Source organism: Saccopteryx leptura, chromosome 4 (genome assembly GCF_036850995.1).
Source record: "Saccopteryx leptura isolate mSacLep1 chromosome 4, mSacLep1_pri_phased_curated, whole genome shotgun sequence".
NCBI lineage: Eukaryota > Metazoa > Chordata > Mammalia > Chiroptera > Emballonuridae > Saccopteryx > Saccopteryx leptura.
Window position 1 is genome coordinate 49,844,542 of NC_089506.1, and position 25,696 is coordinate 49,870,237.

The following is a 25,696-nucleotide window of genomic DNA, read 5'->3' on the forward strand; positions in this document are numbered from 1 at the left end:
TAAATATATGATATTGTTTAGCTTTCACGTTGCTCAAAACTTGGGAGAGGAGATAATGAATATTAGTAATAAGAAGGCGAATGTGACCAATGGCATGACATAAACGGAGTCCCATGGGAATTTCTTTATGTTTGAGGTAGTGGGACATTGGGATGCTAAGAGTCCTTTAAATGTTGGAAATGACAGAAGTTCAGTGTAAGAGAGAAGCCAGGGTTCTTGATCTGGACTCACCGCAGAAACGTGAGCCAGTGTCCAAAGAGGGGAAGAGCATGAGAGGGCGCACAGGGACCGTTTGGAGAGTACCTTCACTTGGGAAGAGGCGGGTGGGGGTGGGACGCAGAGACAGAATGTAAGAAAAGAACCAGGAAACTCAGGTGTTCTAGAAGGCTGCAAGAGGAGTTGGAGGAAGGCAGGCAGGTAGACAGAGCAGACAGGCGTGCAATCCAGGCTGGTGAGGTGGGGAGAAAGGTAACTAGGACGCCTTTGCCAATTCTAGCCAGAGCTGAAGTATCAGGTGAACGCAGCGCAGAGATTAGCACTAAATAGGAGAGAGAAGGACTTATTTGGCTCAGTAATAACAAGAATTGTTTATCAGGATTGGGGAAACGTGAGAATGGGCTAAGGAGGGAAGTCCAGGAATGAGGAAGAGATTGAAGATGCAAGATATTATGGGAGTGTGTTTTGAAGCAAGGCACTTTAGGGGTCAGTGGGGATGGAATTAAAGGTCTTTGAGGGAAGAATTCAGGAAGGAGAGAGAGTTTTATCTCTGAACTGCGAAGAGACGACTGGATATTGAGAAATTTAGAGGTGAATTGGGCTCAGGTTGGCCCAGCTGAGGTGCAGCTTGGAGGAGAGTAAGCAGAGTTTGGAAAGTAGGCAATGGGGAATACGACGGGAATGGGGTAACAATGTCATCAAGTACCATTCCCAGTGCTGTGACCGTGGCCACAGCCCTTACGTACCCTTTCTTGCCTTGGTTGATGCAAGAACCTCCCATTAAGCCTCGGGATTCTGTTCTTGCTCTCTTCCAACCTGCCCGACAGAGCAGCCAGAGCAATTGTTTAAGAAGTGTAGTTGAACTTATTGGGGGTGGCACTGGAAAAGATAGGTTAGATGACACCACACCTGTGTTCAGAGTAGCACAGTGAAGGTCCTGTCGTGGTCTGAAAGGCCCTGTGATCATGTCTGTCTGCTGCCTCACTCACTGTCCCTCCCACTCCTCTCCCCACTCTGCTGCAGCCACACTGTGCCCCATGGAGAGGGGAGGGACCCTCTCCTACTCCTGCCTTAGGGCCTTTTCTCATGCTATTCCCTCTGTCTGGTACAGTCCTTAATTAGCTGGCCCTTACCTCCTGCACACCTTTTCCCAGATTTTACCTGCTCAGTGAGGTCCTTGCCACTGCCTTACCCGCCCACCCCCTTTGGCATTCCTGGCCCTCATCACCTTGCTCTGGGTTATTTTTTCTCACTGCATCACCTCCGCTTCTAAGTTACACGTTTATTGTTTATTCATGTGAATGCCACATGGATAGAGGAAGAATGAAACCAAGATGATATCTTATGACAGAGATAGCTTAAGCAGATGGAGAGTTATTTATACTCTATCTATAGTACTCATTAAATATCATTCTTTTTTTTTTTTTTTTTTGCATTTTTCTGAAGCTGGAAACAGGGAGAGACAGTCAGACAGACTCCCGCATGCGCCCGACCGGGATCCACCCGGCACGCCCACCATGGGGCGACGCTCTGCCCACCAGGGGGCGATGCTCTGCCCATCCTGGGCGTCGCCCTGTTGCGACCAGAGCCACTCTAGCACCTGAGGCAGAGGCCACATAGCCATCCCCAGCGCCCGGGCCATCTTTGCTCCAATGGAGCCTTGGCTGCGGGAGGGGAAGAGAGAGACAGAGAGGAAGGCGCGGCGGAGGGGTGGAGAAGCAAATGGGCGCTTCTCCTGTGTGCCCTGGCCGGGAATCGAACCCGGGTCCTCCGCACGCTAGGCCGACGCTCTACTGCTGAGCCAACCGGCCAGGGCTCATTCTTTATTATAACTACTTGTAACTAAGATACCACTTTGTCTACAAATAGAAAATAAAATCTTATGAGAGTAGCAAACCATAGTTGTTGGGTTTTTATTACAAAGCAAAGGTTTTTGAAAATTCATCTTTGCATTTTCCAAAATTCCTACAACAGGGTTTTTTATCTGTGGTAGGCACTTAATATGTATTAAAGAAATGGGTGGATTTGGGATCTCAGCACCAGCTGCTACTGAGGTTGTAAATATGCTGATGAGCATATTTCAAGGTGGCAGATCAGGGGAATAGAAGAGAGGGAAATACAGTATGTATGCATGCAAAAACAAAAACCTAGGTTTTGGCCTTAGATTAATGAAATGCCTTTTAACATATTACCAGGTATATAATCTTTATGGGTCCCAATCTGAAACGGTCCTGCTGAACTTCGGCCTTTTTCTAGAAGGGTTTTTTGGCAGAGCCTGGATACGGCTGAGGGTGGCCTGCATGGATTTAAGTAGCCTTGTGCCAGCAGCACCTGGAGTGTGTGCATGAAATCCAGAGGGGACAAATGAAGTTCAGCGAAGTCCTCTGATGTCAGAAGTCCTCCTCAGGTCTTCCCCATCTGCTTGGCATTTTATGTGCAAAGCATCATCTCTGCTCCAGTGTGTTTAAAATAAGACTTTGGATGGCCTCCAGGAGCAGACGTGCTGTTCTGAACCAGACCAGCATGTGGTGGTACTGGTAAACGTGGGGGCATTTGAGTGAAATACTCCTGGATGCATAAGTGAAACAGGAATGATGAGGGGCATGTGAGGGGACGTGGTTCCCTGAAAGGAAAGTTCATTGGTGTATTGGAACATGTAAATAGTGGACATGTTTTAACATGAAGCATATTCACTGTGCTAGGGGTTCACACAAAAGTATCATCTCTTTAGCAATTAAAAATGGTATTCTAAAGCCTGACCAGGAGGTGGTGCAGTGGGTGGAGCATCGGACTGGGATGTAGAGGACCCAGGTTTGGAGCACCGAGGTCGCCAGCTTGAGTGCAGGCTCATCCAGCTTAAGCACTGTGTAGCTGGCTTGAGCATGGGGTCATAGACATGACCCCATGGTCACTGGCTTGAGCCCAAAGGTCTCTGGCTTGAAGCCCAAGGTCACTGGCTTGAGCTCAAGGTCGCAGGCTTGAGCAAGTTGTCACTCATTCTGCTGTAGCCTTCTGGTCAAGGCACAAAGTAGAAAGCAATCAATGAACAACTAAGGTACCACAACGAAGAATTGATGCTTCTCATCTCTCTCCCTTCCTGTCTGTCTGACCCTATCTGTCCCTCTCTCTGTCTCTGTCACCAAAAAAATAAATAAATAAATCAAATTAAATGGTATTCTAAAGAAACACAGCCCACATACAGAAAACTAGAAAACAAAGAAACAATGCTTGCTCATACCTTCCTCCTGTTTATGTTACCGAATGAAATGCAAATGACCTAGAGCAGGGGTGCGGCCCGCCGAACAATTTTGTGCGGCTCGCAGACTAATCCACGGGCTTACTTAATTTTATCCAAAATATTTTGAACTTCGTGGATTTGAGACCCCTGACCTAGAGGGATGGTAGGTGCTCTGGGTGATGAGGTTAATGGCAAGAGCCAAGATTCAGTCCTAAGACCCTAGATCAGTGGTTCTCAACCTGTGGGTTGCGACCCAGGCGAGGGTCGAATGACAAAACACAGGGGTCGCCTAAAGCCATCGGAAAATACATAATTTGTTATACAATACATTTTTAAATAAAATATGTATTTCCGATGGCTTTAGGCGACCCCTGTGTTTTGGTCGTTCGACCCCTGCCAGGGTCGCAACCCACAGGTTGAGAACCGCTGCCCTAGATTTTATCCTCAGGTCTGTTGGTTACTAATCTGGGTGTTTGGGTAAGCAGTAAACCCTCCTGAAATTCACCTTTCTTAATCAGTAATTCAGAGACAACATTTGTCCTAAAATTTGGATTCTCACAGATGGGTGGGAATCCAGAGATCCCCCCATTGGGTATAGCTTTCTGGGTGCCCTGCTGCTGGCCTTCAGTTGCGGGGAGAGAGCTGGGGGGCTAGGGCTTCTACTGCGGCCTTCTTCCTCTTCTCTGGGTCACGTTGCTGTGTGTTTGAGGATGGCAGTCTTTAATTGCAAAGCCATGTAACCTGGAACAGGCTGAGCCCCTTACTAATTAATGCAGAAGCTAGACCTGCCACTTGTCCCCCAAATGACCACAAGGCCACTCCAGGTTTACTGTCGTCATGGTGTCCCCCCTCCCCCCCACTTGTGCAGTGGTACTTAAGAAGTGATTATGAACAAGCTTCTTTGTAATACCAAACATAAACAAAAAGTAATCTTTTTTAAAACTGAACTTAGTTAATGAGTTTGGTCATTAAGGGTTTTGAACATTGAATTTATTTAGTAATAGTTTACTGCATTTGAATAGACAATTATAATGTATATATAATTGGTAGGTTCAAAAAGGTAGCAGAATACAATTTTTATGACTCTTAAAGGTCTACGGAAAGTTATAAATGTATATGCCATTTTAGGAAATAGGACACAGAGAACTTCTGACGCAGTTACAGAAGCTACCTGATGTCTCATCAGTTGCTGAAACCCTGTCTCATTTGAAACCTGAAGTGATCTCACAACTAATGGAACAATATCCACTTAAAAAACCCCAACTGTTTGTTTACTCAACCAGCATTTATGTCATGCCAGATGTTATGCCAGGTGTTGGAGAAGCAAAGATTAATAGTATAATTAGAGGTTCTCAAGTCTAACAGGAGGTACAGGAAGGTTCTTAGTGATGCAGCAGAATGGCACCCATCCTACTTGAGGGCAGTGTGCTGCAGGAGCCCTGAGGTTGGTGTGAGCAGCCCGGCAGCTGGGCACAGGGGTTGGCGCATTAGGGCATCAGGAGTACACCATGTGCTGAAGGGTTGGAGAAGGGAGGAGAAGAGGCAAGCAAGGTTAGTATGGCTGGTCTTGGAAGGTCTTAAGTCTTGCTGAGATGTTTGGATTGTGTTCTGGTGGCAGTAAGGAATCATTGAAGGAACTTCACCGGAGACATGATGCTACCAGATCAGAGTTTTGGAAAGATGAGCGGCAGCTGTGCAGAGGACAGATATGGGGCTGGCAGAGGGAAGCCGGGCACAGCAGTGAGGGAGGGTGCTGCCCCAAGGCTCCTATGAGAGCACCTTCGTTCTGTGCGTTGTCACAGGGATGCAGAGCAAGGAGAGGCGTGGAGCTCACAGAATGACAGTGTTGAGTGAACAGAGAAAGGCGGTTAAAGATGGAAGCTTTGGGGCCATGCAGGAGCTAATGAAGAGGAGCTGTTAGAAAGCGGTAGAGAGATTTGCATTTCTCTATGCATAATCAAGCTTGGGCCTTGAGAGGTTTTAATTAGTTCCTTGGGAGTTTTTTGGTTTAATTAGTTCCTTGGGAGTTTTTTGGTTTGTTTGTTTTTAAATTACACACACACACACACCACGCCCCCCACCCCCCCCACCCCCGCCGAAACCTAAATAGAATTTCTTCTCCAGACCCTCGTTTTGTCCTATGCTTGGTCCATTTTCTTAATTATTAGAGAATTAAACATTGAAAATTCTCAGGAAAATGTTTGCCTGATAATGGAATTGTCTGATCTTACAGAACATATGGGTCAGCCACCAAGATATGGTCTCATAATGAGACTTGGAACGCTCTGTGTGGATTGCAATTTCCAGCCTAATGTGGGACTGAATCCTCTTGAAAGCAAGTCATCAGCTCTGAAACAAATGCATCTGCCAGATATTTGGAAGGGTTCATTACTGCTGTGCTCAGTAAGTCGCAGCAAAGCTCCCAGAGTGTCTAACAGTAATGTTTAATACTGCCCTGGATACAAAATGTTTAATGTACAGGCAGATGCATGCGGTCAAGGGGTTGTGTCCAGCAGTCATCAGAGACACCTAACCCCACTGACACTGGAGGCACTGCGACTTGGCTCAGATTTAGAGACGAAAGGAAGGAGGTGTTGGGAGCCATCTAGCAGGGAGTAGTTGAAAATCTGAGATGACTTTAGGACATTGAGGCGGACACGATCCACTTGGCCCAGTTGAGCACAGGAAAAATTCCACTCAGGGCTTAACCTTTGGTGAGGGAGATGGGCTGGGCCTGAGGGAAGCCCGCCTTAAGAGCTCTGGGTTTTATACAGACCCCCTGGGCGCGCATTTCTGGCCGCATCCTCTTCCCTCCCTTCACGAGCGCTGGCCCCTCTTGTCCCCACTGCAAAGTCAGTTGCTCTTCTCCTGGCGGATCAAAGGGCTCTCTGACAAATGCTTAGGGCTGTCAAAGGTTTTAAGGGATAATTCTATTAAATAAATTAAACAAAAATAAACACAACTACTCTGTGTTATATGGAATTACAAACAGGAGGGGTTGACCGCTAAGCGAAGATAGTCTGCATTTTACCCTAAGAGTGGATTGGAGTTGACCAGGCTCTGAGATCTGGTGGGCTTCTCCGTCTCGCAGGTCGGTAGAATGGCTCTTGGACCCTCTTCTTCTGTTGCCAGGCTGTCTGCACCTTAGAGGTAAAACAGCAGGTACCTAGGGGATTTCCCATGTGGCTACTGACTGGTGAGCAGAGAATCCTCTTTCTCCATCTGACTCCGTTCTGTTTAGGACACCCTAGGAGCTGTCTCTCCCTGTTTCAATGCCTGCACTCCCTTCTGGGATGCCTATGATGTTTGTTCTTGTCTGAGGCAGAACACTCCCAGCCCTGTGCTCCTTTGGACAGGAGAGATGGGGAGACAGTCTGTGGTGGGTCCACACAGCTGGCTCCGGTTGCAGCCCACCCACTTCTCTGGAATATTGTCTTTAGCTCATTGTTCATGTGGTCCTAGGAAAAGGTAGGCCATTGTTTCAGTCTCTTAATTAAAACCCTATAAAATAAGATATTTTAAACACCCAGTGGATATGCATTCTTCCCACCAGGAATTAAGAGGGCTCTTTTGTTACAATTTGATGCCTATTGTAAAATGATTAATAAAAGAATCCAGTGCCATATGAGTTGAGAGGGTTAGAAAAATAAAGAAACAATGACACAAAAGCTTGTCTTTATTAATACTCATGCCTCTATTTATTTAAGTCTGCCTAGTGAATCTTCCCTCCTTTTAATCTGACAAATCCTTTCGTTAAAACTAAACAAAACAGTGAGGGGGACTATAAATGAAAGCAGATACACTATTATTAATTTTTTTCTGGACATCATTTATGTTTTAGTGTCTCACTAAGCAATTCATAGTGCTCACATAAATCATTTGAGAGAGACACTTAAAATTCCATGTTCACAGAATTGTGGAAATTCCATTTCTTTTTTTAGCACGTGCACATGTGCAAGAGAGAGAGTGATGGGGGGAACAACAGACAGGAGGGAGAGAGATGAGAAGCATCAGTTCTTCACTGTGGCACCTTAGTTGTTCATTGATTGCTTTCTCATAGGAGCTTTGTTGGGAGAGATGGGGGTGGGGCAGTTCTAGCAGAGACAGTGACCCCTTGCTCAAGCCAGCAACCTTGGGCCTCAAGCTGGTGACCTCGGAGTTTTGAACCTGAGACCTCTGCATCCCAGGCCGATCGATGCTCTATCCACTGCACCACCGCCTGGTCAGGCAGAACTGTGAAAATTTTAAACTGTAAAGAAAAACCTAAATTCTTTTAAAAACAAACAAACAAACAAAAACTCTATTTTATGGATGTGGAAAGTTAGAGCTTTCCCTCAAGATCACACAGCTAATTCGAGGCAGATCTCAGATAAGAACTCAGGTTTCCTGGCTCTCAATTCAAACCCCTTTTCCTATATCACTTCTCAGATTCTTCCTGGGAAGTTTAATTAAGTTATCGTTTCACGTTGCTTGTGTTTGGAAACACAAGCTCCTCTGTATCCCAGCCTCGGTGGGCTCAAGGTAACATGCTGGCCAGCATGAATGGAAGGACGACAGAGCCCTGACCAGGTTGGGGTCAGGGATTTCGTTAGGGATTCCAAGTTGAAGCTGAAGAAACAGGGTTGTGGCAGGCCGTTAGGGAAGGGAACGGAATGAAGAAGAGGGGCAGGAGAGGCCTGTGGCCGGCCATTAGGGAAGAGAACGGCATGAAGAAGAGGGGCAGGAGAGGCCTGTGGCAGGCCGTTAGGGAAGAGAACGGCATGAAGAAGAGGGGCAGGAGAGGCCTGTGGCAGGCCGTTAGGGAAGGGAACGGAATGAAGAAGAGGGGCAGGAGAGGCCTGTGGCCGGCCATTAGGGAAGAGAACGGCATGAAGAAGAGGGGCAGGAGAGGCCTGTGGCAGGCCGTTAGGGAAGAGAACGGCATGAAGAAGAGGGGCAGGAGAGGCCTGTGGCAGGCCGTTAGGGAAGAGAACGGCATGAAGAAGAGGGGCAGGAGAGGCCTGTGGCAGGCCGTTAGGGAAGAGAACGGCATGAAGAAGAGGGGCAGGAGAGGCCTGTGGCAGGCCGTTAGGGAAGAGAACGGCATGAAGAAGAGGGGCAGGAGAGGCCTGTGGCAGGCCGTTAGGGAAGAGAGCGAATGAAGAAGAGGGCAGGAGAGGCCTGTGGCAGGCCGTTAGGGAAGAGAGCGAATGAAGAAGAGGGCAGGAGAGGCCTGTGGCAGGCCGTTAGGGAAGAGAGCGAATGAAGAAGAGGGCAGGAGAGGCCTGTAGCCCCAGCGTTGGCCCCAGGTGCAGAGACCTGGTACTTCTGTCTATTCCCTCTAGATGGCCCTTGGCTCTGCCTCTCTGGGCCAAGCGTCCAGACGTGGCTCATAGCCAATCAAATGGTTTCAGTTTTTGGAGGCAGTCATTTGAACCAAAAGAAAGTAAAGTTTTTAAAGTTAAAAAAAAGGGGGGATCTATTTGAAATCTGTTATTCCAAACTAGGTTTGCAGATCGTTGTAAATTTTACTCTTTATATTCTGGTCTGGGCGGACAACTCTTCAAAACTCATTCCTGCCTGACCTGTGGTGGCGCAGTGGATAAGCATCAACCTGGAAACACTGAGGTTGCCGGTTCAAAACCCTGGCTTGCCTGGTCAAGGCACATATGGGAGTTGATGCTTCCTGCTCCTCCTCCTTCTCTCTCTCTCTCTCTTTCTCTCTCTCTCTCCCCCCCTAAAATAATGAATAAATAAAAATAAAAAATAAATAAAAAACCTCATTCCTCTGGGGGGGAAAAAGTCTCACAGACTTACCCAGGGCTCTCAGGTGTTTGCGCATCATTATATAAGCCCTTTGGGAGGGGACTTCACCCTTTCTCTTCTTTAGTAGTCTGTTTTTTCTTTTCAATTACTCCTATAATTTTGTGAAACTCTTTATAAGACTCCTGCCCATACTTGGCCAAAGTAATTAAGGATTTCTGTTTGTCAAAGACTACCACTGTTTAACCTAAATAATGATACTGACCAAAACCAGACTATTTTTTAGACCATTATAGTAGCTAGAAGAGGGCTTTTAATTTTAAATTGTTTTGTGCTGTGAGATTTATATCCCAGGGGTTGTGTGAGATGCTAGCTATGTTTAGATACAATTTTCAGGTCTTATCACATTTCATAACATGAAATGTTTTCCCCCTCAGCCTTGCAAGTGTAAGATGTTACTTAGAAGCTACTAAGCTTTCTTAGTAGAATAGAAATAATTTATTTCCAAACATAAAAATGGGACTAAATTTTATGGAATGTCCAATCTTGATATTGATTTATATAAAGTGGACACAGACCAATCTTTTAGTAGAAACATGACTTTAACTGATAGAAAAGTAGAAAAAGAACACCACAACTGTGAAAAAGGAAATTAAGCTAATTTTTAGAAAGGCTTTAATGTTCATTGGGTATATCACGTGGTATTGATTTGAACTCTATTATAAGCCAGATAAATAAAACAACAGACATTTAATGTGAAGTGATTTGGCATACAGTTGACTATTACCCAAATATGACTTAAATACATAAAATCTATGGAGAAATTAAAATAGACATTCATTTATGATGTAGCCTTCCCTTGTCAATTTCTATAATGGACCAGAAAACTTTTGTAATAATAGGGGGAAAAAAAGACATGCAAGTAATAGATGTTTAGTGGTAGGTTCCTATTTCTATCTCCGTTGTCTGTTTTATTTATTCATTTATTAAGTATTTGGCACAGATACAAATAGAAAGATAACATCTCCTGCCCTCAAGGGAATCCACAGTCTGGTAGGGCAGAGGAGGACAGGCCTGTAGGAGACTTTTGGATAATGGAGTCAGACTGACAAGCAGTCAGACACGAGCTGTCAGAGGGCTTCAAGGGGCGTGGTTTATAAGGTCATCAAGGTCTGGGGTCAGATCTCTGCTTTGCAAGCCCAGGGACTGGGTTTGGTCAATAGAACCAGTTATTTGGGTTCAGGGGAACTGACCTGTGATAGCCAATTCCATGAGAGAATAAACCAGGATGCCATTTAATAATGTGCGTTCAGAACTAGAATTAATAAGTTGGTCAGGATACATTCGTTGGCTGTGTGTTCTCTCTAATTAACAAAGTACTGACCTGTGGTGGCGCAGTGGATAAAGCGTCAACCTAGAAATGCTGAGGTCGCCGGTTCAAAACCCTGGGCTTGCCTGGTCAAGGCACATATGGGAGTTGATGCTTCCAGCTCCTCCCCCCGTCTCTCTCTCCTCTCTAAAATGAATAAATTAAAAAAACAAAAACAAAAAAAAAACCTGTAGAATTTAAAAAAAAAAAAAACAAAGTCTAATTGGGGATCCCATTATAAACAAGTAGATTGTTGAGGCTGGAGTCAGAGCAAAGGCAGTGAGTGGGAAGACCTTGGCAACTGGTGGTGGTAAAGGGTGACTCCAATGGTGAGATTCAAATAATTTAACAACCAGTTCTCTGCCCTAATGACTGTTTTAAGTATAAAAAAAAATATACCAAAAGGTAGTTTATTATTTTATGCATTTAATACATAAATAAGAAAAATAAAAGAGTTGCGCAAAACTAGATTGTTATAAGAAAGAGTTTAAAAATATTAAGAAAAATATTAAAAATATCTGACAAAATAATAAAACTGTTATTTAAGATATTTCCAGTGACAGCTTGTCACCCCCTGGTTGTTTGGCACTTTTTACGTTATATGTTTGTTTACTGAGGTAACACGAGGGAATTAAAATGTAGTATTTCATCAAAGATATAATGAGTTTTATGAAATGAAGAAATAAATATTGCAAGCATAGTTCCATCAATTTTTTTCACCGGTGGACAGAATGAACATTACTATGGGTGCTTAGAATTCGTGGTTGCACAGATGAACATTAAAAAAGAGTAAGGAATATAAATTTGTGATTTCCACATTGGTCGGCTGCCCAGGCGCCCACCTTAGAGAGAACTCTGATCACAAGTGCTATTTTAACAATGGTTTGCGCAACTTAACAGAAAATTAGTTATCGGTTCTGCCAAACCAGTGTGAACGGGGTGAATCCCACCATTGGTGACTTCTTATTAGTGCCAAGTCTGGTAGTTTCCAAGTTCAGTAGTCCCCCGTGGGTCCCCAACTGATGGGTCCCAGCCTTTCCTTTCAAAGATACTGAGAAAAGTGCTCTGGTCATGCAAGCCTTTATTTTTCTGTTGGCCCATTCTTTCTCCAGGTGAATTAAAACCATTGACTAGCCTGTGGGTGGATGGGAGATTTAGTGTTATTTAATTTGAGTTCTAGGAATTTTTTCCTTTGACGTAGACTATATTTTCAGTTCTAGGTTTTAATAGGTTTGCTTTTTGTGTGTGTGTGCAAAGCGCTAATCTTATTATGTCTTTATTTTGCCCTTTTAACTTTCCAAGGGTAAAGTTATCTCCAAGTTCTGAATGTATTCAGTACTTGTACAATTTAGCTTAAGCGTCTTTGTCTCGGTACACGTCTTCTTGATGTCCTCCTCTTCTCCCTGTCGGATTTGGACTCCTCTAATCTTTCTGCTCGTACCAGCTTGTGTGCCTGTGCTCTTTTCTCTCATACCCCTCTGTAGTACTTATCACACTCTGATAACTCTTCTTCCTCTGTCATCAGGCTGTAAACACTGTAAGAACCATATTTTGCTTAGCATTGTGTCTCCAATGCTAGTCCAGTGTCTGTTAGTAGAAAGTAGGGACCTAATAGAGGGTGGAGGGGGGCGAGGAATAGACAGACAGATGGATGGAGTGATATTTATACTGAGCCCTTAAGTGATCAGTAGACTATTCTTTAGGAAGAGAAGCCACTAAAGTCTGTTCTCAAGGTCAACAGACATTTTTCTCTTCCTTGACCTCTTAAGACACTGACTGAATGGGGTGAGTGTGGAAACCAGCTTGCAGCTTAGTGTATCCCCCTGAATGCTTCGTCCTCAAGGCTATACTGTGAATAGCGTTTGAAAGACATTTTCATGAAAATGACAATATTCTCCAGTACTTTAATTAGGAGATTTTCCTACTCTCTTATAGTCTTGTTAATTATCTATTGATGAATAACAAATCACCCCAAAGCTTAGTAAAAAAATCATTTATTGTTTTTCATAATTCTGAAATACGGCTGAGGCTAAAGCAGGGTAGTTCTGACTTCTTCACTCACATCGAGGCGCTTCAGCCAGGATGGCTGAAACCAGCTGAGCGCTGAGGGGGCATCTTTCTATACATGGCCTCTCCATATGGCTAGCTGGGCTTTCTTCACAGCATGGTGGTCTCAAGGTAGTGGATCTTTTAATGTGCTGGTTGTCTTCCAAGAAAGAAGAAGCAGAGGCTGCCAGTTCTCCTAAAGGCTGGGTTTGAAACTGGCATGTCACTGTACCTCATTTTATCAGTGGAAGCAGCCCAGATTCAAGGGGAGGGAAAATAGACTCCACCATTAGGTGCAAGGAACAGCAGGTGCGTTTAGGGAAGGACAGGAAGCATCTAAAGAAGGTGTGTACAAAAAGAAATATACATAAAAATAACATTTAAGCTACTACATGCTAAAGAAGCATGTTTAAGTGACTGGTTTTAAAGAACTGCACTAAGTTTATTTGGATGAAATCTTGGGGGAAACTAAGGGGCTCCTTGTGGTCAGAAAACAGCTGACCAAACAGGTTTATCAAAATCATAGTTAGGACTGGATCAGTAATGGAGTCAAAAGTAGTATTCTGTTATTGTAGGTGGTAGTAAACACATGGATGACAGATTTAATTATGTTTAGTGCTCTCTTATTTGTTAAAGGTCAAGTCTAATGATTTTTATTTTTATTTTTTATTTTTTTTGTATTTTTATTTTTTTGGTATTTTTCTGAAGCTGGAAACGGGGAGAGACAGTCAGACAGACTCCCGCATGCGCCTGACCAGATTCCACCTGGCATGCCCACCAGGGGCGACGCTCTGCCCATCAGGGGGCGATGCTCTGCCCCTCCGGGGCGTCGCTCTGCCGCGACCAGAGCCACTCTAGCATCTGGGGCAGAGGCCAAGGAGCCATCCCCAGCGCCCGGGCCATCTTTGCTCCAATGGAGCCTTGGCTGCGGGAGGGGAAGAGAGAGACAGAGAGGAAGGAGGGGGTGGGGGTGGAGAAGCAAATGGGCGCTTCTCCTATGTGCCCTGGCCGGGAATCGAACCCAGGTCCCCCGCATGCCAGGCCGACACTCTACCGCTGAGCCAACCAGCCAGGGCCTATTTTTCCTTTTTAAAGTGAGAGCATACTGGCACTTTGATCCACAAGAATAAAAAAGATTCATTTCCTCTTCTTTTTCTCACCTTTAAGGAGTACTTAGAAAAATGTCACATAATTAAAGTTTCTTGAGTTGGTAATTCAGTGGGGAAATTTTGTAATACATTTTCTCTTTTCCTGGTCTTGTGATGGGAAATGGACTGGAAATGATTCCCAGTAGTCCTATTTCTTAACCTGAGCCATTTCCTGAACATTTAAAAAAATATAATCATTATAGTTTCAAACATCTTGTTAGACTCAGATAATCAAGATAAGGACACAATAAGTGGACATACTAAAAAGCGTATGAATTTTTCAAGCAGTTCCCCTTTACTAATATTACACCCCATTCTTAACAGTTTTGACAATCTCTATAATTGATACGTTACTTTGAAGCTTTTTGAATATATTGTGCCTCTGCAATACTTACTGTCACATAGCTCTATGGCATTTCATGGGAACAGCTGTGTAATAAGAGTCACCCTTTGTTTGTGATATTCGCAAAGAAACCAAGACACCGAGGTTTTAAAAGCCCTCTTGGAAGCTAAATGAATTAATATTTCTTCTGTGAAGGACTTTAGTGGAAAATAGAGTTCCTTACTTTCCTTCCTTTAGAGTAAGGAAGTCTTATTCCAAAAATAGGAGGTAAGATTAATTTTAAAGATGGACACAGTACAAAGAGGTGAAGTAGACACTACACAGAGAAAATGTGGGCAGGAAATAAAATTAAGTTATACATACAATATACGCCCTGGAGTTCTCCACCTGTGCTGCAAAGGGGAGGGGTCACAAATTTGACCCAAAGGAAGAAGAGAAACAGCCGAGTCAGGTGCTAGCAGGTCCCCGCTCAGTAATTAGCCGGGAAGAGCCAACAGGATAGATTCTGCTAGCAAACTGTTTTCATGCATGCTGTTTTGTGATTTGTTAATAGTTCCAAGCATTATAGTTCATGGGAGAAAAAATCCAGAACATTCTTTCCTGAGTCCTGAGGCCTCGTATCCTCCTTATTGACATTACTTAACCTCTCAAACAATGTTAATTGCTTCTGTCTAAAGTCATGAGGCACTTTATTATTTAACATAAGCAGTTAAGCCTCATGAAACAAGAATAGTTTTTGGGTTTTTTTCTAAATGAGAGGAGAGGAGATACAGAGACAGACTCCTGCATGGGCCCCAGCCAAGATCCAGCTGGCAACCCCCATCTGGGGCCGATGCTCTGCCCATCTGAGGCTGTTTGCAACTGATCTGTTTTCAGTGCTTGAGGCGGAGGCTCCATGGAGCCATCCTCAGCACCGGGGCCAACACACTAGAATCAACTGAGCCATGGCAACAGAAGGAGAAGAGAGAGAGAGAGAAGTGGGAGGGGGAGTGATGGAGAAGCAGATCGTTGCTTCTCGTGTACCTTGACTGAGAATTGAACCCAGGACTTCTGTACTTCAGGCAGACACTACCACTGAGCCAACCGTCCAGGACAAGAATAGTTCTTAGGTTCATAGGAGGGGGAGGTAGAATTCACAGTTCAAGGATTCAGTCAGCAGATATTAAGGACTTTCTACCTGTCTGATTACCTTGCTCCTAGGCGCTGGAGATGTAGCAGTGACAACAGCAGACATAAAGACAATTAGAGATGGATGGTGATGATGGTTGCACAGCAGTGTCCATGTTATGCACTGAACTGTACACTTAAATGATGAAAGATGTAAATTTTATGTTATATTTATTTTGCCACAATAAAAAAGACAAGGCAAGTAAAAAAGCCGATAGGACTAGATCAAGTACCTGGGATGCCTGGGTGTGGCCGAAAGGCACCCTGGAGGGGTCATTGGGTCCCTGATCCAGAAAGAAGCAGGAGTCATCGCCCTGCATGACTTTTGAACTCGAGGGTGTTAAGTAATAAGTGCTATGCGGGACCTGTGGAGGAAGGTGGCAGCTACACAGACGGGTAGAGACTGAAGTGACTGTCCATGCCAGACCCTGCTGTACTTGGAGGCCGGCCCCTTCTTCGCTTAACCAAGTCCTTGCCTGGTGCTTCCCTTCACAGACTGCCATTCTGAGACGACAGGGCCGGTACAGATGCTCCACGGTTCCCGCCCACGCACAGGAGGAAGCACAGAGCTTGTTTGTGACAGAGGTAACGTGTTTCTTCTACATTCATTTACATGACATTTTAAAGTCACTTTTTCCTAACGCCTCCCCCCCCTTTTCTTTAAGCTTTAATGATATTTTCAAGAAAGTGTCAGAGAGGTAATTATATATTTTTTATAATGGAAGTTAAAATCAGAGAATAACATGAGGTTTTCAGAACCTGAAACTTAGAACTCTCAACGGGGGTCATTTCTTTTTTTTTTTTTTTCTTTTGCACTTTTCCGAAGCTGGAAACGGGAAAGCAGTCAGACAGACTCCCGCATGCGCCTGACCGGGATCCACCCGGCATGCCCACCAGGGGGCGATGCTCTGCCCCTTTGGGGCGTCTCTCTGTTGCATCCAGAACCATTCAAGCGCCTGAGGCAGAGGCCACAGAGCCATCCTCAGCGCCCGGGCCATCTTTGCTCCAATGGAGCCTCGCTGCGGGAGGGGAAGAGAGAGACAGAGAGGAAGGAGAGGGGGAGGGGTGGAGAAGCAGATGGGCGCTTCTCCTGTGTGCCCTGGCTGGGAATCGAACCCAGGACTCCTGTACGCCAGGCCGACGCTCTACCACTGAGCCAACCTGCCAGGGCCCGGGGGTCATTTCTTGACGACAAAACATGAAATTCTGCAACAGAACTTATAAAGGGCAACTGATAAACGGACTCCTGGCTGTAATGTCAGAGGTCTTGTTACTGATATTTTTTTAATGGAGACTCGGCACACATATTTATGTTTTCATTTACTTTATTTACATGTTTGTAGTTGGAACTTATTTTCAAGACTAGTTCAGTAATTATGAGTGCCGAGTGAAACCGAGCCGAGCCCGAGGATCCCTGGTCGATGTAGGACTACCGTTAGTCTTGTTTGAATGCACAGATAACGGTCGTCACCAGGAGACAGGTTACTGCATTTGTTTCCTTGCTGCCCCTGTGCCCCCCCCCCCCCCAGCCATCCCTCCCTGCTCCACCCTATGGGGTATTTGTTTCTTCCCGCAGGTGATTTTAGGTAGAATGAACTAATTAGCTGTTTTAACTTAGTTTCTTAAAGTGCTTCTTTGTTTAAAAATAGTGGATTTTTATCCCCATTTTCTAGATGTCCATTGATAAATCTGCCCACCATACTAAGGAAGTTATGTTTTTTATAACAGAAGACCAATTAAAATAACAAGAGTTAGTTTCCACTGAGGTTTTTAAAAAATTATATGTGTATTTAAATTTTTTAAAGTATGTTTGCTCATCCTTCTGAAAAGGTCACTTCTTATTTTATGTCCTTTGTTACTATATTAGGAAAATTAACTGTAGATAAATGTAGCCAGGTATGTTTATATAATCTCAAATGTTTATTTTAAAACAGGATGTAAGCAACTTGTGACCTACCGGCGAAACCTAGCCTGCAGCCAGGTTTTATAAATAAAGTTTTATTGCAGCACAGTTGTCTACGAACTGCCTATGGCTGCTTTACATTGCTTTTACATCACAGCTCAGAGTTGAGTGGCTGCAACAAGGGCAGTATGGCCCTCAAAGCTGAAAATATTTATCCTCTGGACATTTGCAGGAAAAGTTTGTTGATTCCTGTTTTAGAGCATATTGCTTAAAAAAATACAGTTTTTGAAGGGCAACTCTCCATTAAGTTCTTTAATCACTGAAGGTTGAGCAATAGCATCTCCATCCTAGACTGCCAGAGCCAACATACGAAACCCTCTTGGGACCCTTCCACGAGGGTGGAGCGGAACAGCTCTTCCTCTTCATCCTCTTGTCCAGAGGAGAATGACCTAATGGCTTTTTAAAAAACAACTTCAAAAACCTTTCAGTATAACTTCAAAATATTATTGAATTTCACAAGTTTGAAAGGTCAGTCATGAAATCAGTCAGATCCCTGTGCTTTCAGAGACAATAGTTCTCTAGAGACTGATTTCTGGTTGAACCCATTGTCTCCTAGACTTTCTAAATCCCCAGAGGGATGGGGCTTGGTTGCCTTATTCTGTGTTTCTACCTTGGAATTTAGCAGATGCCTGCTATGTGGGCAGTCAACAGTGGCTTGTTAAATGAATGATCCTCTGGCTACTTAACCTGGCTAATATGTTTTTTCAGTTACGTTTCTTTCTAGCTTTACCTAAGGTATTAAAAATCTGAGCACTCAGGTGTTCCATTCGTACATAAATACACATAATCATGTATGTCTTTATTTTTTAATTAGGTACATTTTATGTTTCAGAATGGTTGTAATGATCTGCAGGAGATTTCAGTGGCACAACTCTAGTGGCCGAGCTGATGAAAAGCCAGGTGGCCCTGAGGGCTGCTGCTCTCTGATTTGGCTTCCAGAACAAAGAGAATAGGGGCACAGCCACAAGACCTTGTCAGACACAGTCAGATTTGACTTAGCTATGGTAATAGACCTACAGACAGTAGTGGGAAAATCCAGCCCTAAGGATAATTCTCAAATCATACTGGTTTTGGAATGTGATTTTGAGTATGGATGTCTGATGTTCTAAATGTGAAAATGCTTTTGAAAAAAGTTGGTAAGCATTTATGAGAATAAGATAGTATTTAAAAACATTTATAACTACATAGCAAGGAAATCTAAAAGTTATTTAGCTCCTACATCTGACTCAGGTCTTAACCCTCTGTGCTATTGATTCCACCTTTCTGACTGATGACATGAAAAATTTACACTATGTCCTCTTCACAACCTTGTCAGTAAAGTGCTTAGCGTAGAGGCTGGCACAAGACAAGCTCTTGTTCATGTTACTATAGTTCTTTTTATGACTTGGGGTGAAAGAGAGTTTGCCTCAGAAGGCCTTTGGGCATTAGGCTATGAAATACATGAAAAGAAATAAGCAGAATAAAGACTTTGTTTGTGATGTTAATTACAGAGGCAAGTCAACTAGAAAAGACATAAAATACATTTATCTAGCTATGTTTTCAAGTTGATTACACAGAAAATTATTTTGACTAAGCTGATGGTAACTAAATCAAACATTTCATCTTTTGATTTTGAGTTACTTGTATTTGAAGATCTGGCAGATGTCGCCTTAAAAATCCTAAGACTCTTTATATGACACAGTGGATTTGCTGGGTAGATGAATGAAAGACATCATGCTGGCCCGTTGAGTCTGTCAGTCTCTGTAGGTTAGTGTCACCCTTAGAATCTTTAGCAATGGAATGCTTCATACTTTGTGTATTCTATACATACACACACATCCACACGAAGATGTCATGGTGCCACTGTGAAATGGAATCCTTCCTCCTAATAACCTCACTCTGTCTCTTATAAATAGAAGGAACAACTGAGGGCAAATTTATATAATATTGACTGACAGAGCCAATTGTAATATTAGTAAATACCAGGAAAGCATCTTAGGATTCACGCTTTCTGTTCACTTTCGTTTCCTCGTAGAGTCCACACAACTTCTTAAGAACCAAGTGCTTTTAAGTCAGAAACTGTCCATTGTTATGTAAATGTAGCAAGAGTTGGTGAAGTTTGTCTCCTGTAATCTACCTTCAGATCATGAATCCTCATTCTGGGTAACTTAAAGTGACCCTCTCCCAAGGGTAATGTTTCAGTGGTGCTTAAGCCTTCCAGAGCCTCTGATGGTGGACTTGCAGGCATGAGACAGTTGAGAAGAAAGAATTTTTTTTTTTATGTTTGTATGAATGTGCATTCATGAATTATCCCAAATGTTCTCTAAAAGTTATCACATACCTTTTTTTCATTTTTTTAAATCCTTCGCCAATAGTGCATCAAAACCTATAACTCTGACTGGCATCTTGTGAACTATAAATATGAAGATTACTCAGGAGAGTTTCGACAGCTTCCAAAGTGAGTAAATGAGTAAACCACACAAAGTGGGGTTATTCACACAGGGAGAATTCTCTGCACTTAAAATTTTAGAGAGGTATGAAACGTCTATGCAATCAGAGTAATTGGAGAAAATATTTCTAGGTGGTTTGTGTGTATATGGGGTAGTGGTTGTTTACCAGGCATTTGATAATAGAATTTATCCCAGTACTCTGTGATTGGCAGGTGGTAATAAAAACAGATGGATTAATTATGATTAGTGATTCTTTTCACGGTACCACCGATAAAACACAAACAGATGACATTTTTTTAGTGAGAAGTAGAAAACAAAGAAAATAGGAGGGTATTGAAGTATGCTACAATGTGTTTATCTTAAAGATAATATTTTTAAGAAAAAGATTGATGTTTATTTTATATTGAATAAATGAACATTTTTCTTATTTTTATTGAATAAATTTTATGTTAAAAGTATATCAAAGAATGAGGCATTACCCCAAATTTCTTTACCTCCTTTAAAGTATTAACTCATTTTAATACACACCAAAAGTAGGTGTATTTAGATTGATTAATGGTGAGTAAAGTAAACCAGGGATAGGTAGGTCTTACCTTGAGAAGATATCTATTATAAAATGATTTACCCTTAAATGTTGTGGTTGTTGATTATGAAAGTGGAAAGCAAATTAGGATGGATTGGTTTCGAAAGTAACCCTCGACACGATTTGGGACTGCTGCCCATGTAAGATATATGCGGCTGGCATATTTAATAAATTTCCTCCTTTAGTAATACTCTTCAAAACTAAAAAAAAAAAAAAAAAAAAAAAAAAAAAAAGCAACCCTCACCAATGAAAATTTAACTTGAAATGTTATTAATATATTTTCTTTGTGTTTGTTGCATCTGTGGGTTTGATTTGTTTATACTATTCTTGGTGGACCTTGCTATTTGTTTTTCTGTTTGTGTGGTTCAGCCACTCAGGAGTGTTTAGCCAGCTTCTCAAGTGCCTATTAAACCTCAACCCAGAATACTCCCTTCCAGCATTATCTTCTCCAGATGTTTATGCTGCTTAGTTCTGTGTTTACCCAATACTCGTGTGGGGATTTTTAAATTCTTCCCATTTGATCAGATTAACCCATCTTCACTGATCATCTTGTCGGAACTATTTTCATGGCTAAAAGAGAATAGACTGTGAGATATTACTACATGATATAATTATACTGCTGGCAGATTTCACTTTTTGGCATTAAGACGGGTTTCTGATTGAGATGAGAATGAGAGGGAATATTGTAACAGTGATTAAGAACATAGATTCTGTTCTATGCCTACGTCATCTACTTGCTCTGCTCTCTGTAAGCCTCAGTTTCCTCATCTATGATTTGTCCTTAACACTGGTCCCCCCCATCTAAAGGACTAAAGGACAGAATACATGAAGTACACAGCACAGTGCCTAGCACATAATAATTTTAATAAATGCTAGCCGCTATTATTGTCATGTTTTCTGTTGTTAATGCCATCATCAAAGATTGTTGTTCGTAATCGCTTTAAATGTGAGAATCTCCTTTTCCATGTTCTTTCTTAACTTTCATATTAAAAATTATTCTACTAAGTCTTTATTTATTAATAAATATTCCCATTTAAAAATACATACATAGCCTGACTGGTGGTGGCGCATTGGATCAAGCATCGACCTGGAACGCTGAGGTCGCTGGTTCAAAACCCTGGGCTGGCCTGACCTGTGGTGGCGCAGTGGATAAAGTGTCAACCTGGAAACGCTGAGGTTGCCGGTTCAAAACCCTGGGCTTGCCTGGTCAAGGCACATATGGGAGTTGATGCTTCCTGCTCCTCCCCCTTCTCTCTCTCTCTCTCTCTCTCTCTCTCTCTCTCTCTCTCTCTCCCCTCTCTATAATGAATAAATAAAATCTTAAAAAAAAAACCCAGGTCTTGCAGTGCAGAATGGCTTTGAGAAAAAAAAAAACCAAACCCTGGTTTGGCCCAGTCAAGGCACATATGGGAGTTGATGTTTCCTGCTCCTCCCCCTCTTCTCCCTCTCTGTCTCTGTCTCTGTCTCTGTCTCTGTCTCTCTCTCTGTCTCTGTCTCTCTCTCTCTCATCTCTAAAATGAATAAATAAATAAAAATAATTTAAAAAAATAAAAATAATAAAAATACATACATAAATCCAAACAGACAATGCCATCTTTCTGGCATAGATTTTGGAGTTCTCTTGACTCCACTTGAAAAGCAGTGGCATTAAAATGGTTTTTATTCTTTATCTGAGTGGGCCAGCTTTGGATTTGTTAAATGCTGGTTCATCTGCTGGGAGAAGAAATGAAGTGTCTCTGATGGATGAGGTAATTATAAAACAAGTTTTTTTCTTCTTTTTGAAGCAAAGTGGCCAAGTTGGATAAACTTCCGGTTCATGTCTATGAAGTTGATGAGGAGGTTGACAAGGACGAGGTAAGATGATCACTCACAGATTTAAAAATTGATTTATTTTACAGATTTAGAAGATTAATTAGGAAATTATCAACATTTAGTCAAAACAGGGTTTGGAATGTTTCTTGAAATGGGAAGAATTTTTTTTAAATGTGTTATTTGATTGAAATAAGGTTTCTGTTTCAACTTGACTACTTAGCATACATAGCGTGTTCTCCTGGGCCTGTTTATTTGTTCTGAGATCATTTTCAAAGGCCTGGATAAGATTTGGCTGTACTTAAAAGATATCAAGATTACTTAGACCTTAAGTTTATGTTGTTTTTCAACAAGGTGTCTTAAAACAAACTGGTAGCCAGTAAATTTTAAATGGTGGTTTTTCAGTGATTGCTTTGAATGAAGTATGTAGTATCCAGGAGCTTTGATTTTAACAACCCTGCTTCCCCTCCTCTTGGAGAAATTATTATGGCTGGGGAAGTGTACAGAACATGAAGGTGACTGTGTCCACTGAGCAAGGGAAACCCAATGAAACAGTGCTGCCCATCTCTGCATTGCTCATTCTCCTTTACTCACTATTGGATACCTCATCGTGAGTTTAGTTTTTCTTTTCTTTTTTTAATTGTCAGCTAAGCCAATAACACCAACCACTTGAGAACTTTAATGATGTCCTTGGTAGCAAATTATTTTAGAAGCCACTTTTTAAATAATTCAGGGAAGAGGAGGTAGTCATTTAAAATGAAGAACAAGATATTAAAAACTTGGTGCTGATTAATAGTAAAAGGAGGATTGACCCTGGCCAGTTTGCCTAATGGTAGAACATCGGCCTGGTGTTTGGAAGTCCAGGGTTTGATTTTCGGTCAGGGCACACAGGAGAAGTGACCATCTGCTTCAGCCTACCCCTCCCACTTCTCTCTTCCGCTTGATTGTTTTAGCGCATTGGCCTCGGGCGCTGAGGATAGCTCCATGGAGCCTCCACCTCAAGTGCTAAAAATAGCTTAGTTACAAGCGTGGCCCCGGGGCCGAGCAGGGGCCCACGACAGGGGTTGCGGGGTAGATCCCAGTCAGGGCACAAATGGAAGTCTGTCTCTTTCCCCTCCTCTCACTTGGAAAAGAAAAAATAATAATAGTAATAATAAGAGGAGGACCAGTTAAAATACTGCATGTAAGGACACACAAAATGAACTGTAAAATCGTAGACAGATGTTATTTCTGTTATTGCTAATAACAATAATAATGCCACCAATATTAGTGTTGAGATAGTCTCAAAGCATAAAATGGGTTGTTATGCAATTGTCTCATTGATTATACAAATAAGGATCATGTTAGAGACTAGTTTTAGGAGGTGTGCGCTAAATTGCGTGATGCTGTGTAGCCTTCTCTTCCCAGGGAACCTGTTGAAGTGTATATTGGGGACAGCCTTAAAAGGGCAGAGGAGTCACAAGGGAGCCCTCTTAAAGAGTGTGGAAGGGTGAGGTGGAAGACGTGCTGGATTGTGTATGTGTGTGTTTATCTATTTCATCGGTCTGTTTATTATATATACAAATATATGCCTATATTTTTAGCAGCAGCTGGCAGCTCAACCCCCTTAACCTTAGATCTCAGAGTCTGGGGTCAGAACTTGAAGAAACTTTTTTTTTTTTTTTACTTTTCTAGCCTCCTTTCACTTTTCTAACTCTCCTTTTTCCCTCTCCCGCTGTTGTGTTCTCCCCTCTCTTCCCTTCTTTTCTGTTGCCCTGTCATGTTATCTCTCCTTTCTTTATTGCCTCACGTTTCCTTCCTTCCTTCCTTTCTTTACTCACCTTTCCCTGAACTAAGCTTCTGGGAAGTTTTCCAGGAATTTGCTTTTGTTCTTTAACTATAGGGGAGCGTAGTTTGAAAACATTTTTCAGGAGACCAGGCAAGACTTTACAACCTGAGCGGTCAAGTATATAGTATGTACTTTTTGTGGTTCATTAAACACGTAAACATTTGGAGTGGAACTAGCTTTGTCTTTTAATGGACTGGGGTTTTCAGAAATTGAGGCTTGGCCCTCTCTTTCCCAGTGCAGTGAACTCAAAATGACTTGTAGGTGTCAGGGTCAGATGGTAAAGGAGCAAGGGGCAGCCTGGCACCAGATGAGTCATTCTCCCAGTAACCAGACGCCCGGCAGGTAACACGGGTAGTAAGGAAGATTGCCGTTTTCTTTCTCTCCTAGGATGCTGCCTCCCTGGGGTCTCAGAAGGGTGGGATCACCAAGCACGGATGGCTATACAAAGGCAACATGAACAGTGCAATAAGTGTGACCATGAGGGTAAGGAGACGTATCACCCTGCTTTTCTCTCTTGATTAAACTCTTTTTGCTGTAGGTCTTAGGAATAATGCTCAAGATGAATAGGCATGCTGTTCTCCTGACAAAAGTGGCATTGTCTGGTTAGTAAGATGCCTCCCTCTGGTTAGTAATATTGATGCCCATTTGTACAGACCCTCCACCCACTTCTCCTTGTTCCCCTCTCACCCCCAGTGTGAAGAGATCATCATTGGGCTGGTATGAAGGTGTGATTGCTAACACAGGCATTTTTCTCTGGGCTAACTACAAAAATGATACTTGGTACCTCACAGAACATCACTGAGAGACTAAACCTAAGCACTTTTGTGGAAGTATCACGACAAAGTCAGGAAAGTAAAAATTGAGGACTAACGGGCAAGTGTTTACATTGGAAGAACGTTGCGAAGAGGAAAGTAAAGCCAGAATGAAAATCTATTCAGGAGAGAACTAGGGCCAGGGAAAGACTATCACTAATAGTAGAGAGAAAAGAAACAATGGGAGAGGGGTAGGAGGGACTGCGAGATAAAAATTAAATTGGGGAAATGCTGTCTTACTCCTGAGGCTGGAAAATCATTCAGGGCACGAGGCAGGGCAGAGCCTCTGTTCCCCATGAGCGAGAAACCCCGGGGCTTTGAGAAAGTTTCTGTCCTCTGAATTGCATCCCAGATTGGAGCTCACTAGTACTGCTTTGGGCTAGTTATAAAAATCTCCAATTCTGTGGGTGAGAAAAATGACCCATGGATGTTAACCTCTTTAGAGTTGAAATGCAGTGGAATTATTAGATGTGAAGGAGAGTCTGAACTCACCCAATTACTGGGGCATTGGCTAGAATTACATAGATTTGTTTTGCAGAGAACTGAACTGATTTTCACATAAGTGTCAAATTGTGAGTTATTGGTAGAGATTGTGGCTCTTCTCATTTTGAAACTATAGCTGTGTGTCTGTGTTTTTCTCTCAGTCGTTTAAAAGACGGTTTTTCCACCTGATTCAACTTGGTGATGGATCCTACAATTTGAATTTTTATAAAGATGAAAAGATCTCCAAAGAACCAAAAGGATCGATATTCCTGGATTCCTGTATGGGTGTGGTTCAGGTAAATATGGCAAGAGTTTTATCAAGCTTTCTTATTTGCAAAAGTACTACCTGTGAATTTGCAGTTTTAAGCAAACACTTCCGAAAATGGCATTTTTGTGGTAGAAATATAATAGCTAACTTTAAATAAGAAAAGGCTTGTTTGCCCTGGCAGTTGGCTCAGCGGTAGAGCGTCGGCCTAGCATGCGGAGGACCCGGGTTCGATTCCCGGCCAGGGTACACAGG

General features: G+C 42.7%; 1 protein-coding gene across 30 annotated transcripts in view; it reads left to right on the top strand.

Moving 5' to 3' along the window:
- DOCK9 (dedicator of cytokinesis 9) overlaps window positions 1-25,696 on the top strand; it is a 342,320-nt gene that overhangs the window by 168,919 nt on the left and 147,705 nt on the right. For all 30 annotated transcript variants that reach the window (XM_066380623.1, XM_066380629.1, XM_066380647.1 and 27 more), the window contains exons 3-7: window positions 15,765-15,854; window positions 19,587-19,669; window positions 22,029-22,098; window positions 24,269-24,364; window positions 25,338-25,472. In XM_066380623.1, coding sequence (XP_066236720.1) covers window positions 15,765-15,854; window positions 19,587-19,669; window positions 22,029-22,098; window positions 24,269-24,364; window positions 25,338-25,472 — 474 coding nt within the window. The remainder of the gene's footprint in view (window positions 1-15,764; window positions 15,855-19,586; window positions 19,670-22,028; window positions 22,099-24,268; window positions 24,365-25,337; window positions 25,473-25,696) is intronic.